At 44.1% G+C, this 18,673-nt stretch overlaps 1 protein-coding gene across 1 annotated transcript in view; it reads right to left on the bottom strand.

The window, feature by feature from the left end:
- Positions 1 to 18,673, bottom strand: part of EXOC5 (exocyst complex component 5) — a 94,086-nt gene that overhangs the window by 72,401 nt on the left and 3,012 nt on the right. Inside the window, exons 2-3 of the mRNA XM_082275717.1 lie at positions 10,924 to 11,018; positions 6,835 to 6,982 (exon numbers count right to left, since the gene is read on the bottom strand). Coding sequence (XP_082131843.1) covers positions 6,835 to 6,982; positions 10,924 to 11,018 — 243 coding nt within the window. The remainder of the gene's footprint in view (positions 1 to 6,834; positions 6,983 to 10,923; positions 11,019 to 18,673) is intronic.

Below are 18,673 nucleotides of genomic sequence, written 5' to 3'. Positions count from 1 at the left end.
TAGACGATTCCCCTGAAAGGGGAGATTTGTCAAGGTCTTTTTGGAACCTAGGTCAGCTGACCAGCATTTTAACCACAGCACACGTCTGAGGATGACCGCTGACATAGATGCATGCCCTAATAGGGGAGTAGTGTCCAAGGCTGCGTCACAGATAAACTGTAGCCCTTGTATAATCTGTTCCATCAAATCAGATGTCTCCTGGGGAATATCTTTTCCCCTAAGGTCTTGGCGTACCATTCTCGCCCATTCCGTAAGTGTCTGGGAAACTAGACCAATAACAATTACTGGTCTAAATGCTGACCCTATCAGAGAGAAGATGGTGCGGGACTCTGCTTCCATCTTTCGATCCACCGGATCCTTAAAGGACGAAGTGTCCTCCACTGGGATAACCGTGGCTTTATTCAGCCTGGAAATAGGTGGATCCACCACTGGTGGTACCGTCCATTTCTTAATGATGGATTCCTCAAACGGATAGCGTCTAGCAATACGCTTGGAAATAGTAAAGGTACGTTTAGAATGCTCCCATTCTCCTTTAATCTTATTACCGAAACACTTGGGTACAGGAAAAACCTTCACCGTTTTGATGGGCTTATTAGTACCAAAAGGAATCTCTGTTTCAGTTGCCTCTGCCGGTAAAACCTCAAGTTTTAAGGTTTCCTGCACTGCCACAACTAGTGCGTCCACCAATGCTTCTTCCTGAATTATAGCGGGAGAAGAAACGTCCTCCTCACTGTCTGAGGGAGCTTTACCTGAGATAACAGCCCTTGCAGAGGGACCTGCAACTGCAGCGACCATCTCTGAATCTGAGTCAGAGGTGTCAGATAGTATAGGGGTAGGCGGGGGTCGCTTCCTTGACCCCCGTCCCTGACAGGCCGCCTCCACCCGAGCCACCATAGACTCCAAAATTGCTGTAAATGACTCTACACTCTGTGCACCGGTGGGTCCCGTGGCCCCCTCAAGGGAAACAGGTGGGGGAATATGTGTGGCAGGGTCCATGATAATTCCAGTCACTTCCTGGATAATTTAATTCAAAAATAAAAAACTTTTTTTTTTTTTTTTTTTTTTCAGATCCCCAGCGCCACAAAAAAACCCCTTAGTGTTACCTGCTAGGGATCCCTATCGATCGAGAGAGAGAGAGATAGACCCCCAGGCTCACCACTTGATGCTCAGAGTTTAACTGCAACAGGTTACAGCGCTGTCTTGACAAACAGGAAGTCTTTTGGCTGGCTGCCCAGGAAGAAAGGAGGCGGCTCCGCCCCTCTGCACGCCTTCCGGCGCCTCCCCTAGCTCCACGAGGTGTTTGGATCACCTCAAACATGGCCGCCCCCATGCTGGAGACACGAGGCTACGCCAAGATGGCGGCTCGTGCGATCCAGCAAAAAAAAAAATGGCGGCGGCCTGTACTGAATAGCGGTGTGCTGCAGGGCACACAACACTCTCTCTGCATGGGGATTTGGCGTGGTTGGCGGTACCGGTCCTGGCGGACCGCATGGCCGTTCGGGAGGCCTGCTTATAGCTGGAGATCTGATTTAGGAAGGCAGTCCACATGTCCGTGGCTTCTGACTGGTAGGTAGCTTATTCTTATCATAGTAAGATTCCCAGAATGCCACTGATTACAATCTTTTTAACATGTATACAATTAGATTGTTCGCTCCCAAACCAAGCCTCCTGGCTTTTTGCACATAAAATCACACTCAAAGTAGGAGGATCTGTGTCATGTTATAGGATAGAGAGGGACTCTATCTTACCATACAAAGAGGGGCCCGCGTTCACCACAAGACCCGTCAGGGGAAAAGGGGGAACATACTACTCACCATACCGGAACCAGGCGGGCACCAACTCCTGACAGTACCCCTCTCCACCGGGGCGGGAGGGCTGTCGACCGATACGGACGCCGTGACTCATGGTCTTTGGCGTTTCAGCGAGACGTTTAACTCGCGGGGTCAGTCCCTTAATGGGACTTTGTCGCGGCCGACCCAGCGCGGAGCTATGGCCTGCACGCGCTCGTAGGCTGAACTGGGGTGACCACCGGATCTCAACATCCAGCCCGTCGCCCAGTTCAGCTTTCTTGCTTGAAGATCTCACAGGAACACTGGAGAAAAAAAGCGGTCTAAAAAATTTTTTAAGAAAAAAATCTTGCCAGGACCGAAGATCCCAGCAAGGTATCTAGGTCCTTACTCCTAACTAGACAGAAAATAACTGATTTGCTAAGGCAGAGAGAGAGAGGATATACCCTCTGGGACTGCCCCTAGGGTGTGGCCATAGCTTTTTAATTTCCTGTCTAGTCCTGCTCCTGTGGAGGCAACATAACCCGAAGGTGCTGTATCACCGAGGACTACGTCTGTCAATGAGCGCTAGAGAAAAGCGGGACAGAGTTCCAAATCAGGGACAATCCCTCAAAGTCAGGGACAGTTGGGAGCTATGATGATTGCCTAAGTCTCCTGTGATTGGGATGCCAAGAAAAGACAGTAGGACAAATATAAGGTCCCTTGCTGTCAATATCTATAAGTGGTGTTAAAGAACACTGAGGGGGTCAGGAACATGTCAAGGAAGGGAGCAGTGAAAAATGGTCCCTTTCAACTCTGCAGCTTAGAAGGTCTCACTGGGCTATGGGAATACGGAGGACCAGCCTTATCCAAGTATACTGTACATAATGTTCTTTGGTCACAGATGAAATACCTGTGTAGGTAAGAACTCACAGGGTGCAGTTTCCTACTAAAAAAAGGGGAGACCCCAGAGTCTAGAGGCCTGGTAAAGACACATGTGTGTAGCTGCACAGTAAACATGGTGCGGGGCATTTGAAATGCTTGCCGTCTCCAAATAATTGGACTGTGAGCTAATGTGGTTATCAATCATTCAAAAACTAAGGAGGCCTAAAATCCAGGAAAGAACAGGCGCCAACAGTCCCACACTTGTAGAAGTGGGAGCAAACCTCCATGTCCAAGGGTTGCCAAAGGAGTTAGCAGATCTATGGCTTCTGCACCTACGATGCAAGTGGGATCAGGGAACATGAACCTTCTGCAAATCTACTCTCTGGTAGGAACATACTATTGTTGTCAAGAGCTGGTCCAAAGAGAGGATATCCTTCGAAGAGAAGACAAATCATTTCATCCTTGGATGTCTCATACCACGCACGTAACCAGAGTATCCTATGCATTTATACAGTCAATATTTCTATGCAGAACACAAGTTCAGAGGTTTAATTGTAACAAAACAATCACAGACAAGGCACAAGGCTCTGGACAATTGTTCCAACTGCTCTTTATAGTGGTGACCAACCTCAGTGGTGTTAGTATCCTTTTATAGAGTTTAATCCATTGTGACATGGTTTGAAAGCTTTGTTACAGGGCAGGTGGCTAAACCAGTTAACCCAATCTGGGCACTGAAGGAGGAATTCAACTTCCTATCAAGTGAGCCTCCATAGATAACTATACTTTCGACCTTTCTAGTGGTATCTATTGAAGTGGATCATTGGAGCATTGGGCACCGGACACTTTCTAGTGAACCTCTTCCCTCAGAGGAAACACTTTGTCACAGACCCTGGTAGGCCCAGGACCCTTCAGGGTTGTTTGCAGTCCACATATAGAATTTCCTCAAACAGTGGGTATGGCGAAAAAGTCTTTGAAGCTGTAGAAGCTCTAAAAAACCCAAGGTCTATGAGAGTAGGCTAATCCTACTAATGCAGGATGATGTGCACGGCATCAGTAAGGTTTGAAACAATTCCATGTATTACCAGAGAAAACTACAGCAGACCGTAGTGACCCAAAAACAGTATACCGACTGCCAAGATTCCAAATATGAAACGTTTGGCAAGTATAGACGGAGTCCCCTGTGTGTCTTTGAGAAGACATGCTGCACTGTGTGCCAGTAAGCAACTGGGCCCAAAGTGAGGCAAAGTGTCAAATATTCATAAACTTGGGCAGCTGGTGCTCATGAGGGTTTCAGGTGGCTGAAGGTGAGGCGAGTCACTGAAGGAGGTGGAGGGGGGGGGGGGTGGGACAGTGGGATGGTGCTTCCTCTAGGCTGAATGGTGGAAAACAAAGTGCAGAGCAGCACTCTTCCTAACAGGTGATGTTAATGCCCATTCCCTCAGGCAGGAAATCTGAAAATGGTGGCTTATGGTACTTGCTGTGAGGTAGGTCCCAATGCTTCAGTCCGACTGATCTTCCTGATTAAATGAGTCTTTAAAGACAGGGTTACACCAGAGTAAACATTCCCTGGCTAAAACAGTACACAAAAGTGTGGAAAACCTCACAATGCAAAGTCCAGTGACTAAAACTTACATTCTAGGCTAGCCTTTTTACATGGAGACGCTGACTCCCTATGCAAGTCTTCAGAGACTGGGTCACAACAGAGGCTATGCCACAACTCTAGACCTAAGGAGCATTCTGCAGCTAATACAGTATACAAGGGTCTAGAAAGCACCAAAATGCAGAGCTCAATGCCGAAGGTCACAATCCAGATTAGCACCACAATCTTCCATTCTAGTGGGGTCCAAGTACAGCCTCCAAAGCTGTGGCCAAGGATACACCAATCGGGACATCTGCTGCGCAGAGTACCTTTAAGCAACATTTGGACTTCCTAATTGAAGTCCCCAAAAAAAAAAAAAAAAGCTTCCTAATATCCAGTTGTTTGGACCACTATGTAAACCACCCCAGTGCATGAAGACTGGGGACTTATCGGATTCCAATAACCCTCACTAAGGAGAGGTCAAACTGCGTTTTTTAAATACTCCACAGGACCTCCAATCTATCAATGGCATTGAGATTCCATACGCGAGCAATACCATAAAAGAAGAAGAGCACTCTCCATAGTGTGAACCAGTTAAAAACAGCAACTTTTAAGCATAAAAAAAAAAAAAAAAAAAATTCACTTACAATGGATAGAGGTTATAGAAGGCATTTCAAACCGCGTGTAATCGTTACATTCCCAAAAGCAAGATGACCATGGCTGGCTCGCGCATGCGCAGAAGGCAAAGAGCTTCTACATGGAAAATGAATTGATCAAGAACAAAGTGAAGTGATGATGGGTGCAGATACTGTATATAGTACATATCCTGCAGGGACATATTTGTGATGAGGAGTAGAATTACAGGTGATGACTTTAAACAGACATTCGGTTGTAGTAGCAAGTTGGAAATATATAATGTAAAAAGATACCAAAAAAAACAAAAACAAAACCTCAAACAGAAAAAAAAAAAAAAACCCTCTCTATTAAAATGAACAAAAAAATATATGTAGATTAAAGAGGAAGTAAACCCTCCTCTACAACTTGTACCTATAGGCAAGCCTATGATAAGGCTTACCTATAGGTACTGTAAATATCTCCTAAACATGTACCATTTAGGAGATATTTACCTTACATGTCGCCAGTGACGTCACTGGCGCATGCGCTCTGAAGGAACGGCCGATCGTGCCGTTCCTTCAGAGCCCCGTGCCGTGACTGTCGGCTCCCGCGCGCGTGCGCGGGAGTGACGTCACCGCGGCTCCGGCCAATCAGATGGCCGGATGCCGCGATCCCGGAAGACGGGCGACTAGACATGTCGCCCGTCATAGAGGTGAGTGAGCGGCACGGCGGGGGCTCGTTCTGAGGTAAGTATTGCATAATGAGCTAATATGCGATGCATACTAGCTCATTATGTCTTTCTTTTGCAGGGTGTAAAAAAAAAAAAAAAAAAATCAAACGAGTTTACAACCTCTTTAAACACAATTTCCTAAAAAACTGATACAACATCAAATTGATTTTATCTACTTAGTGATCGGCCCATTGTAGCTTTACTGCTACAGGGCTACCTCTCTGTGCAGAATCACGCACATCTACATTATTAAAAAAAAAAAAAGTGATTACAAAGAACCATCATTTTTTGAAAATTTTAAATAAAAAGATATTCAGTATAAAAATAAAAACAAATAATTACCTGCTGCTGTATGCAACGTTATGGAACAGAGCATCCTCTTCTGAAGTCCCCCACTGGCGCTCCCCCCTTCTTTTTATAAGTGCCCACTCGACAAGCCGGCTGCAGTGGGGGCACCCACACGGATGCACAGCCGAGCTGTGTGTGCCCATAAACACAGAGCAGCTTGGCCACACCCACTCCCTACTCACAGGATTTGACAGACAGCAGCAGATAGTGGGGCATATTTTTACCTTAATGCATGAAGTACAACTAAAAAGGTAAAACTTTTTTTTTTTTTTAATTTGGGCTGAGTGAAGACGGATTCAAACCCCTGTCAGTTTTTACTGCTCTCTGTGCCCCCGTTGAGGAGAATTACCCTCTCCATTTGTCCTGTTTACCATTATCACAGAAAGTGAAGGTAAAAGAAAATACTAAATTTTGGATTGTCCCTAGAAAAGTAATAAAGGGTAAATCTTCCAATGGGGACACTAGTTCGTGTGACCTGGGGGTTCCCAAGAGATTTCCCTTAATTTCAAGAACTAGAACTATTTTAAATCAACAATAAACTCCTTTACTGCTTTGTTCAGGGTGCCGGCTGGAGGCTTATGTCTCCTGGTGGGACAGAAGAGCCTGAGCCGGTCGCGTAAGGCGTGGGGGGGGTGTAAGTGATTGGGGGGGGTGTCCCCTCCCACTGCTTGTAATAACAGCCAAGCTTATTAGCCACATCCGTTGTTATTACAAGAAAGCCAACTGTCAACTCTAAAAAACGGTACCGGGGTGATGCTTGCAGCTGCAGCCATCACCCCAGTACAACCACTTGAGCAAAATTACATCAGGAAGGTGACTTGGTGGCAGGTGGTTAAAGAACTGCCCTTTGACTCACCTTACCAAAAATAGATAAAACATAAAAAATTTAAAAAGAGCAAGCTTCCTCTTACCTGGTTGCTTTTCTGTAATTCCTGTACTTTTCTGGCAAATTCTTTAGCTTCTTTCTGGCACTGATGCTCTAATTTCTCTACCTTCCTCTGAATTCGCTCATCCATTAATTTCAGCTCTTCAATGTGGTTCACAAATTGGTCCAATAATCTGCAAAAGTGTAGCATCCATCAACATAACTGTGCCTTCATAATTAGGGGAAAAGAAGCATTGCACAAACAACAGTAATTTACGGCAACCAATCAAAGCTCATTTTCACTTTTCTGACCACAGAACACCTACTCGCCAACTGATCCAAGGATTACATTCTGTATTAGCTTCCTGTAGATGGAGTTTTATTGACAATGGGTTGCCTAACTGTACATACATAGTTACCTGTATCTGAGAATACTATCTTTGGGAAAAAAATAAAACTTTCTTTGAGATATTGTAAGTTGGAAACCAGGGACAATCTGATATTACAAATGTTGCTATAGGGGCAGTCAGTCTCCAACTGGTTATGTCTGCAGAATGGTTAGTGCTTACTCTAGCGACAAGGTTCTATATCAGTGGTCTCTAAACTGCGACCCAAGGGCCGGATGTGGCCCTTTGCTTGCCTTTGTCCGGCCCTTGAAACACTATCCCTTCTATTGACACCAACGATGAAGCACCATTCCTTTCACTGACACCAATAATGGGGCAATATTCCCCCTACTGACACCAACAATGGGGCACTATTCCTTCCATTGACACTAGGGCATAATTCCTTCCACTGACACCAACGGTGGGGAATTATTGCTCCCACTGACACCAACGATGGTACACTGTCCCTACCACAAATACCAATGATGGGGCATTATTTCTCCTCCTACTGATCACATTTGTTTTAACCACTTGCCGACCGCCGCACGACTATCTACGGCGGCGGTCAGCCCCTCACAGGCAAAGTGACGTAGGGCTACGTCACTAGCTTGTGAGGGTCTAGGGAGCGAGCGCGCGCCGCCGGAAGCGCGCTCCCGCGTGGTCACGGACCCCCCCGCGCGTGTGACCGGTGGACCCGATGTCCGCCGGCCACTCTGCGATCGGCGGGGGAGAGGGAGAAAGTCAGGCAGCTTGTGTAAACAAGCTGCCTGTCATTCTCCTCGCTGTATGAGAGATGATCATATGGATCTACTATGTAGATCCGTTGATTACTCTGCATACAGCTGAAGCCACAGCCAATCACAGTTAGAATCACGCCCCTAGGGACACACACAGCCCCTCCCTCTCAAATAAAGTTAACCCCTTCACTACCAGTGTATTTTTACAGTAACAGTGCATATATATAGCACTGATTACTGTAGAAATGTCACTGGTAACCCCAAAAGTGTCAAAAATGTCAGTCAAGGGTCCGATCTGTCCGCCGCAATGTCGCAAAAAAAAAAAAAAAAAAAAAAAAAAAAAAAAAAAAAAAAAAAAATCGCAGATCGCCGCCATTACGCGTTAAAAAAAAAAACAACAAAAATGACAAAAATCTTTCCCTTAGATAGTAAACGCAATAACTTTTGCGCAAACCAATCAAAATACGCTTTTTGCAATTTTTTTTACCAAACATAGGTAGCATAAAACAAATTGGCCGAAAATGTTAAAAAATTTTGATTTTTACATTTTTTTTGGGGGGAATTTCATATAAAAAAAAGGGAAAAATATTGTTATTTTTGCAAAATTTACGCTCTTTTTTTGTTTATAGCGCGTGATCAAAAAATCGCACAGGTGATCAAATACCGCCAAAAGAAAGCTCTGTTTGTGGGAAAAAAAGGACGCCAAATTCATTTAGGTACAGCGTCGCACGACCGCGCAATTGTCCGTTAAAGTCACGCAGTGCCGAATCGCAAAATACCCCCTGGTCAGGAAGGGGGTAAAATCTTCCGGGGCTTAAGTGGTTAAATCCCACTGCCCACCAAGCCTGACTCCCATTGATACTGGGCATTTTCTACTCTCACTGGCCACAGTCTGGCCCCCGTAAAGTCTGAAAAACCGTAAACTGGCCCTTTGTTTAGGAAGTTTAGAGACCCCAGTTTAATATGTACTTGGAACCGGACTCAATGGATCTGACACTGATGGACCTAACAGCAAGTTCAGCTCTTCAGGAGGTAATGTTAAAGTCATTGGTACAATAGAGGTATGGTTTCGGAGGTTACATGTTAAACCTAGTTTCAGGATTAACGATTATTTAAAGGGTTGGGTTAAGGTGAGGGTTAAAATGGTTGTAAAGGCTCTAGGTTTTTTACCTTCATGCAGTCCCCCCTGCCCACCCCCTCAATACTTACCCGACCCCATCTCGATCTTGCGATGTGCACTAGAGCCGGGGCTCTCCCGGGTCTCTTCCTCCTCACTAGCTGAGACAGCAATTGGCTCCAGCTACTGTTAATTACAGCCAATGAGGAGGGGGAGGGGCTGAGTTACGCTAAGTGTGTGAATGGACACACAGAGCAGCGGCGCAGGAGCGAGTCTGCTCAGGTGCTTCTATAGCAAGCTGCTTGCTATGGGGGCACTTGGGAGGGGCCAGGACCCAAAAAGAAGAGGATTGGGGCTGCTCTGTGCAAAACCACTGCACAGAGCAGGTAAGCATAACATGTTTGTTATTTAAAAATAAAAAAAAATCTGCCATAAATATCACTTTAAAATTTCAGACTAGGTCTAAGAGTTAGGTTTACATAATTTACAGAGGCTAAGTGGTACTTTTAGGGCTAAGTTTGCATGTCCAGCAATTTCTTTTCAAGTTTTGGATAGACCAGAGAAGGAATAGAACAGACTTCTATCTGGGTCTTCAATAGAGTTTCCCTCACTTGTCACGGTGACAAAGGTTTCGAAGACCGGTAGAGAGGGCAAATCTGCACTGAACACACCAAATCAATATTTAAAACTGAATTTGAAGCCGATTATACTTTTTCTTCCACAATTCCTCCATGATCAAAACACTTTAAAAAAATATATTTATCAAAAACATTTCTTTTAAATGACATACCAAATTTAAAACCCAGTGATATGATTGGTTTTCTGGCGGGGTACTGTACATTGTTTCATGAAAACGCCACAGCACTCTGCCTCAGTACTCCTCTCAAGAGCCTTCAGTCCTGATGCAAGCAATGGTCTGGCTCTTGGGAGGAGTTTAGCACAAATCTCTAAATGCCTTAATGCAAAAAACCCAGGGGAAGAGGGGGCGAACCCAAATCTCTGGACTTTTTCTGTACCCCCTCCATCTTTATCAGTACCCCCCCAATGATCAAGAATCAACACAATCATACCAACAGTAATTTTCATTGCATTCATATTTATTCCCTTTTTGGGGGTTTTTCTGTATTAAAGAGATTGTATGTGGTGCCCCTTATACTGTTTTATAGGTACTAGGAAAATTGTAAATGCCTTGATGGGTGGATGCCAGTTTGGAGGAGTGGGCATTCCCAGGCAGGCTGCATTTGCACACAGAATTCCTTTGGTAATGCCCACATGTGATTCTGAGCCTCCATGAGTGGAAGAAATGAAATCCAGTATAAAAAAGGGGTGAATCAGATGATGCTGGGCTACCTCCAGCCCAGAAATTGGGTGGGCTCCATCTAACTTCTATCTAGCAACTTCTGATGTACACTGTGTGCAGCTCACAGTGTGTTGTGAAATCAGAGAAAGCAATCTCAGTTCAACTGTGCAAGACTTAACGCATAAGTTCTGCTTTAATATTTAGAAAGATAGAATTGAAATAATAGGTTTCCCTTTCTGCCTCGCCTTCTAAAATATGCACCCATAAAAAAAAAAAAATCAACCCCAGAGCAGAATGCAACATTCATCTAACTTTGGCAGAGGCCAGGCTGAGAATATTCTTTCAGAAATTTGTATCTTGGGATTACAGACCTGAGAAGTCTCAGGCTATGCATCTTGTTTTTGCACTTACAAAGTAATGGAAGAAGTTGCAAAGCCCTGGCTTCTCGTCTGAGGTCTGTTAAGTCTGTAACTTACAGAGAGGCTGAAAGAGGAAACCCAACTAAAACCAATTCAATTGTTCGGTTTTTAGCGATGTGGAAGTCAACTGACTAGCTGCTGTACAGAAAATGTCCCTCACATTATAAGACACTCACTTTTTTGGATCGAATGACTCTGCTCCTCCTCTGGATCCTCCTCCTGGCGTTCGCCATGCTAGTCGCTCGATATATTCATCTGCTACAAACGGTTCCTGAAAAACACAAACACAGGAAGTCACTTCATTGTCATTCTGAGGCTAAATACACAGAGTGTAACCAAATGATTGTTAAAGGGAACCTTGAGAGATAGAAATATGGTTACCCCATTGTTTTTTTTTTTTTTTGTTTTTTTTTTTTTGTTTTTTTTTAGGTGCAAGCTCCTGCATTCTTGTTTCAAATATAAGGATGACAGATACTTGTAACAAGAATTTTATAAGTGAAGCCACAACTCCCAATCTGCATATTTGCTATGGGTCATGGCTCAATGAAGCAAGAATTTATGACAGCCCAGGAATCTATACATTTAAAAACCAAGTGAGCAGTGGCAGCTATCATATTCTATGCTGACAAATACCCTTTGATATGAACAGTTTATGTCAAAGCCCAACTCCAGGCCCAGCCTTGGCATTATATGCAAATTTAAAAAAACCTCTTCCTAAGGCTCCATTCACACCTGGGCGTTTTTGAGCGTATTTCAGCTCCAAAAACGCTCAAAAAAAACGTTCCAAAACGCCCAACAAGTAAAACCCCATTCATTTAAATGGCCCCTGTTCACATCTGAGCGTTTTGCAAAACGCCTGTAGCTGAAAAAAGTACATGAGTTTCTTTTTGGGCTGATTACCAGCGTTTTTTGATAGATGTCAATGCCTGCCTCCAAAAACGCCTGAAAATCGCGGTAAAAAACGCGTGAAAATGCTACGCTCAAGTGTGAATGCAGCCTAATCTCTCCTGCACCAGCCTATTGGCCAGTAAGGCTGTGTATCATAGTGATTGGCCAATAGGAAGATGCGGGCCAGATCTCAACAAAGATAGGAGGTGTAAAAAGTGTAGCTCTTTTGGATTCAGGGGCAACCCAGGCGCTTAAGCTGTAGTAAACCCTGCTTGGTCATTTTTACCTACAGATAAGAATATTTGCTTTCCGATGCCGGGGTGGGGAAGAGAACTACTGTGAAGCCGGGTGGAGAGGGGTGGTACCGTGAGGGGCAGGTTAGAGCAGACAAGGGACTGTAAAGTAGTAGAAAGCGTGGGTTGGGGGGGGGGGGGAGCGGAGCTGACAGGGGCGGAGTGGAGCCCCTGGCAGGAAATGTGCCCTGTGTAGTTCTCTACTCCCTCCCGCTGGGAGCACGTCTAGATCGCGCTTGTCCAGGAACCGGCGGCTCTGAACGGGCTCAGTAATGGCCCTGAGCTAGGCACCACCTCGCAGTGCAACCGTGGCCCTATCAGTGCATGCAGCCTCATCCGTGCACCTATCAGTGCATGCAGCCTCATCCGTGCCCCTATCAGTGCATGCAGCCTCATCCGTGCCCCTATCAGTGCATGCAGCCTCATGAAAAACAGGTCATGACACTGAGTCCGGGGAAATATTTTACAGATGATATTGCTCATGAAAAATATAAGGCAGCACCTATGCCTGATACTGCAGCTTTGCCAATGGTTGTAGCTGCAAAACAGCTATTTCTTCAGAATAACAAAAGGTAGGAATCTGCTACAAAGTTTTTTAAAGTCCCTGCAATGTTCATAGATCATCCAGAGGGGAATGTTATTTTTTTCTTCCCAGCAAAAGTGGAGTTACTCTTAATCGTGGAAAATGAAGCAAATTAAATCAATTATCTTTGTCTCTGTTGATGTGCTTAATGAATAAGCATGTGAGAGATTTCAGAACTCTCGATTAGCTGCTGCACTTGCAGGGCTCTAATGAAGAAGGTGGCAGGGACTGCATCCCTTTAGATGCGATTTCTCTTTTGGTAGTATCTCACCAAAAATGACATTTTTGTTGCAGGGGATGCCTATAATCTGACTTATATCTTAGTGCAGACTTCTGGGAAAATCATTGAGCCACACAAACAGGAAATGATGTTTCTATGGGGGGTGTACTTCCACATTCTGTGTACAGAACACCTCCAGGTAGCCATATTGCATTGCATTTACAAAAAAAATTACAGCTTGGAAGATTGAAAAGAAAGGTAATTTTTAATATCATTCAAATTACAATACCGTGTTTCCCTGAAAATAAGACTGGGTCTTATATTAATTTTGGCTACAAATAACTATTTTGGGCCTATTTTCAGGGGATGTCTTATCTATGTCCCCTGTCTTCTCTCCCCCTTTCCCCTGTCAGCTCAGGAGTCATCATTATGACATCTTTAATCCGAAAAATAAACCTTAGTTAAAAAGTTGTTGTAAAAATATATAATCCCTTTAGAAAAAAGATGATATAATGTCCAGTGTGTCTTCTTTTGTAACTTTATAAAAAGATTATACAATGTCAAGTGCGTCTCCTTTTGTAACTTTATTGCCGAAAATACATAATTTCCAGCGCCACTGGGCGCTCACGTGATCCGCCGGAGCTCTTTCCCCACTCTGAGCACTGCTGAGGGAAAGGCATAGATCCCCGCTGATGTCAGCCCCGCTCCAAGCACTGCAGTGTGAGGGGCCACTGATGTCAGCCGGGAAGAGAGGAGAAGATCTCTGGCAGTCTGGTAGGTCACGTAAGCGACCAGCGGCGCTGTAAATAAGGTATTTTCAACAAAGTTAGAAAAGGAGACACACTGGGCATTATATAATCTTTTTTACAAAACAGATTATATACTTTTACAAGGTCTTTACTAGGGCTTATATTCGGGGTAGGGCTTATATTGCAGCCGTCTCTGAAAATCATGCTAGATTTTAGGGGTAAGGCTTATTTTTGGGGAAACAGGGTATAACTTGTGTTGCAGTTTTGCTAATGTATATACCATTTTTTTTTTTTTTTATTTGCTATTTTTTTCCCCCTCGAACAATGAGTTACCCTTTAAAGCGTATCTAAATCTAAAACCTTTTTTTAGTTTTGGACAGAGTAGGAAAGGATTAGAACCCCCATCAGGTTTTTATTGCTGTCAAGGAATCTGCCAGAGAGATTTCCCTTCACTCAATGCCCCAGGGACAACCTTTTCAGAAGGAGGTAAAGGAAAATCCCTGACAACAAAACAGATCGAATTATTTTTATTTTTTTAAATATAACTAAAGTAAAACTTTTTTTTTTTTTTCAGTTTTGGATAGAGCAGAGAGGAATTAGAGCACCTTTAAGCTGGGTTCACACTAGATGTGGTGCGAATTCACAGCGAATTCAGCTCTGCATCTAAATTGCAACCCATCAATGCGAATCGATTGCGGAGTGTATGTTATGTTAACAACACCCTACAATCGGATTGCAAAGGTTTTACATAAATAAAGGCTGACCATTCATCTATAAAACCCAAGCGCTCACTTAGTTAGGAACCATAGGTGTGCCGCTCTCCTCAAGTAGGGAAATTCCAAAATACTGCAAACAGACAAAAAAGGAGGGGCAAATGCCTAGTTCATTACCTTTACAAAATGTTATTAAAAAGCCAAATACATACTCATAAAGCAGAGAATAAAATCGCATTTCTCATATCAACTCCTATGTGGAGTAGGACACATCCTAGTGCTTGGACTGCTAACGCATTTCGGGAGACAAGCCCCCTTCCTCAGAGCTCTAAGGCTCCATTCACACCTGGGCGTTTTCAGCTCCAAAAACGCTCAAAAAATATGTTTCCAAAACGCCCAACAAGTAAAACCCCATTCATTTAAATGGCCCCTGTTCACATCTGAGCGTTTTGACGCTGTAAGCAAAACGTCCAACGCTCAAAAAAGTACATGAGCTTCTTTTTGAGCAGATTACAGGCGTTTTCCATTGGTCTCTAGTCAATCTAAAAACGCCTGCACAAAGAACGCCTGTAAAACGCCTGCAAAAACGCCCAAAAAAACGCCTGTAAAAACGCCTGAAACAAAAACGCCCAGGTGTGAATAGAGCCTTAGGAGGGGAGCTTGTCTCCCGAAACACGTTAGTAGTCCAAGCACCAGGACACGTCCTCCTCCACATAAGAGTCCCAAGCACAAGGATGTGTCCTACTCCACATAGGAGTTGATATGCAATTTTATTCTCTATGTTTTGTGTGTATGTATTTGACTTTTTAATAAAATTTTGTAAAGGTGTCCAAAGCTAATGCACTAGGCGTTTGCACCTCCTTTGACGTTTTGTCTAAAGGCTGACCATTGTAAACGCCCCTGTCAGTGTTAAATAAATAGTTTGTCTCATCCCCACAACTTTTCTAGAACAGCTTGGTCTGTTAAGGGAAGGTGAGAATGAGCATTACAGATTTACTGGCTGGATTACTGGGTAGTAACTGTGTTACAGTGGGTGGTGATGGGGGGGGCTCAGAAAAACATGTCACTGGCAGACCGTATCATAAATGTGATTTTTATTTCAGCCATTGTGTCATTTTAGTGGCTTGAAAGATCAGTTGGGGGCTGACACAATGACACGGCACTTGTGAAAATTATCACCAGAGGCATGCCTGGAAAGGAAATGTTTTTGGAAACAGTTGAAATGGAACTAAAGTCAAATCCAGAAATCTTACGGGCAGAGAAGGCAAACAGCGTCTCTTCTGTAACAAAATAAATCTCCCTACCTGCTAGAAGTCCTCTTTACAGTGTACACTGAGCAGCGCATGCACAGTTTGGTTGAGCAGCGCATGCACAGTTTGGTTGAGCAGCGCATGCACAGTTTTGCCACATTACCCGTGTGTCAGGGCGAATGACTCCCCCACAGGAGGCATGTCATCATACACCAGCCAATCAAGATGGCCGATGACTGGCACCTAGAAGACGCTAAATAGGTTCAGAATGATCAGCACGGTCACATGCTGACCAATGAGTACCATTCTAATCTTTCCCATGTCTCTGGGGAAAGAAGAGGAAGAACAGTGCAGCTATCAAACCCCAGGATCCCTGCACCAGGCTGCATGAATAGTGAAATAAAAGGAAAAAACAGACTTGCTGGCTGGATCACTAGTTGAAATTAGAAGAAAGACTAAAAAGAAAATGAATGCAGCCGTCACATCTGAGTATTGGTAAGCTGCAATATAATAAAGGTTTGCTTGGGTTTAGAAACAAAACAATGGATGGGAATATCAGCGCTCCCCAAAACAGCAGCCTCGAGCGGCGCTGGCTGAGACGAGGAGATGCCGGCTTGTTGCGGTCCTGCGGCCGGCCCTGTCCACAGCGAGATGTGCTTCTTCCCACCACCTTCAGGCCACGGATCTCCCTCTCCTCATGTGTGGTCACTTCCTGGGCTGTCCCCACTATCTGTGAGACATGAGAGATGTTTCCACCTGTCCCTGACTTCCACCACAGGTACTACCTATCCATAGGACATATCCTGTTTACCAGCATTCATGCCAAGTTTTACATTAACCAATTGTCGACCGGTCACGTTGACCGTACTGCGGCAAAGTGGCTCAATTCCGTCCAGCGACGTAGACCTACGTCGCTGGACTCCTCCCCCTGTAGGCAGCGCTCACGTGCCGCCGGAGGCGCGCTCCCGCTGTTTTCAGTCACAGCGGGAGTCAGGCCAGGGAGGAGCGGCGGTGATCGGGGAATCGAGTTTGGAGATCCGCCCGCTTGTGTAAACAAAGCGGGCGGATCTCCTAAGTGACAAGGAGTGACAGATTGCAGTGTTCAGCATAGCTGAACATGCGATCTGTCCTTGTGTCACACAGTCACTTCCCCCCACACATGTCAGTAAGCACCAGGCATACATTAACCCCTCCCTCTATAATAAATTTAACCCCTTCCCTGCCAGTGTCATTTTTACAGTAGCAATGCATATTTATAGCACTGATTACTATAGTAATGTCACTGGTACCCTCAAAAGTGTCAAAAATGTCAATCAAGGGTCCGATCTGTCCGCCGCAATGTCGCAGTCCTGCAAAAAAAAAAAAACGCAGATCGCCGCCATTACGCGTTAAAAAAAAAAACACCAAAAATGACAGAAATCTTTCCCTTAGTTAGTAAACGTGATAACTTTTGTGCAAACCAATCAAAATACACTTATTGTGATTTTTTTTTACCAAGCACAGGTAGCAGAAAACAAATTGGCCAAAAATTTAAAACAATTTTGATTTTTATGCAAACAAAGGAGTCAAAATATGGGTGACCAAAAACAGGTCTCATAAAGTGGCTCACCCCGCGCACAAAAGAACACAGTAGATAACAACACGGAATTATGAAGACGTAAAGTCTCAAAGCAGCTACTATACAAAAAGAACTGTTAACAAAGGTGTTGTAGAATATTTGATCAGAAAAAACAAACTATAACACTAGCAGCGCTAAATAAGAGGTCCATTGAATAAACCAGTGTCCTTAATGACTCATACAAAATATATATATAGTACAGTCCATGCAGTAAGCACAATTCACCAGGGTAGGGGAGTGAAGGGTCTTGACTGTTCCTCCAAAAAATGACACCACACTCTAGTGCTCCCCCCCTTTGGATGAAACACTCACCAGAAACTGGTGAATATAGAGCCTTAAATCCACCAATCAACGGGTGTGCTAATCACTGCTGGGCTGCTCCAAAATCCTCCTTCCTCCAGAGTTCCTCCGCTCAAAGTTCATGCAATTGAACAAAGTGGGGGCAACAATAGTGTAATTCTGCAAACTTTTATTAAAACTACACACAGTAAAACCCCTCTCCCCTCAAGATGTCTACTCACAGGAGGGTAATGGAGTGAAGGCATAAAGGATCAAAATATGCACACTGGATGACCGATTCGAAACTCTCCTGCAATCCCATAGGAATCACGAATGGTGTCCTGTGCGAAATGTTCAGCGACCGCGCACATCAGCTCTGACGTTTCGTCCTCACGACTTCATCTGAGAGCCCATGTGCGCGGCGCGGTCGAAATGCTTAAATAATGACGCCAGCGCATGCGCGCCTGCGTCCGCCTGAGATGTCACCCGGAAGTACACCTCTTATTAGCTACACAGCTAACATCGGTGCTCTGATATACAGACGTGTCATTCCGGCCATGCGTAATGACGCACATCCGCCGGCGACCTCCAGCCCAATAGCTGATGACAACATCCGGTTATGACACCGGATGTGCGTCACCGTTGGGATATTCCGATACCTCTTCTGCGGACACCCTATTAAGTCGAGCCATGGAACCACATACAGTCCGAAGAGCGCCATACACCCTCAGGATGTATAAGTCCTCCCACTCGACTGTGAATATATCATCCGCCTATATCTATGGGGCGATTTAAAATGTATTTCTAATATGCAGTATACATATTTCATACTATATGCCTTACACTTTACACCGGTAAGAATCATAAGTACAACTGCAATAAAAGCAAAGTACACATATCAGGCATCAAATATGCAGTCTGGTATATACGAATAACTGAACCTAATGATTCCAATCATAGTATATGGATAGCAGATAATATACATAAAAAATAAATATGTGAAACTATTAAAATCCTCATTTAAAAAGGATATACTAAATAAAACCTATAATTAAAATATTTTTACACAAACATGACATCCACCAGAATATCAACATTGTATATAAAATTCTTAAGACAGACAATATAGAAAAGGTACACAAGGGAGAGAAAAATAAAAAAAGGGGGGGGGCCTAAGAGACCTCAATCGTGGATGTTACCACATATCTATTTTGGGAATATACTGCCAACAAAAATCTGGATAGGGACTACCTCTGAATATTCACAATACAATGTTGATATTCTGGTGGATGTCATGTTTGTGTAAAAATATTTTAATTATAGGTTTTATTTA

Source organism: Pelophylax lessonae (assembly GCF_965119305.1).
Source record: "Pelophylax lessonae genome assembly, chromosome: 13".
NCBI lineage: Eukaryota > Metazoa > Chordata > Amphibia > Anura > Ranidae > Pelophylax > Pelophylax lessonae.
This window is presented reverse-complemented; position numbering and strand designations above follow the sequence as displayed.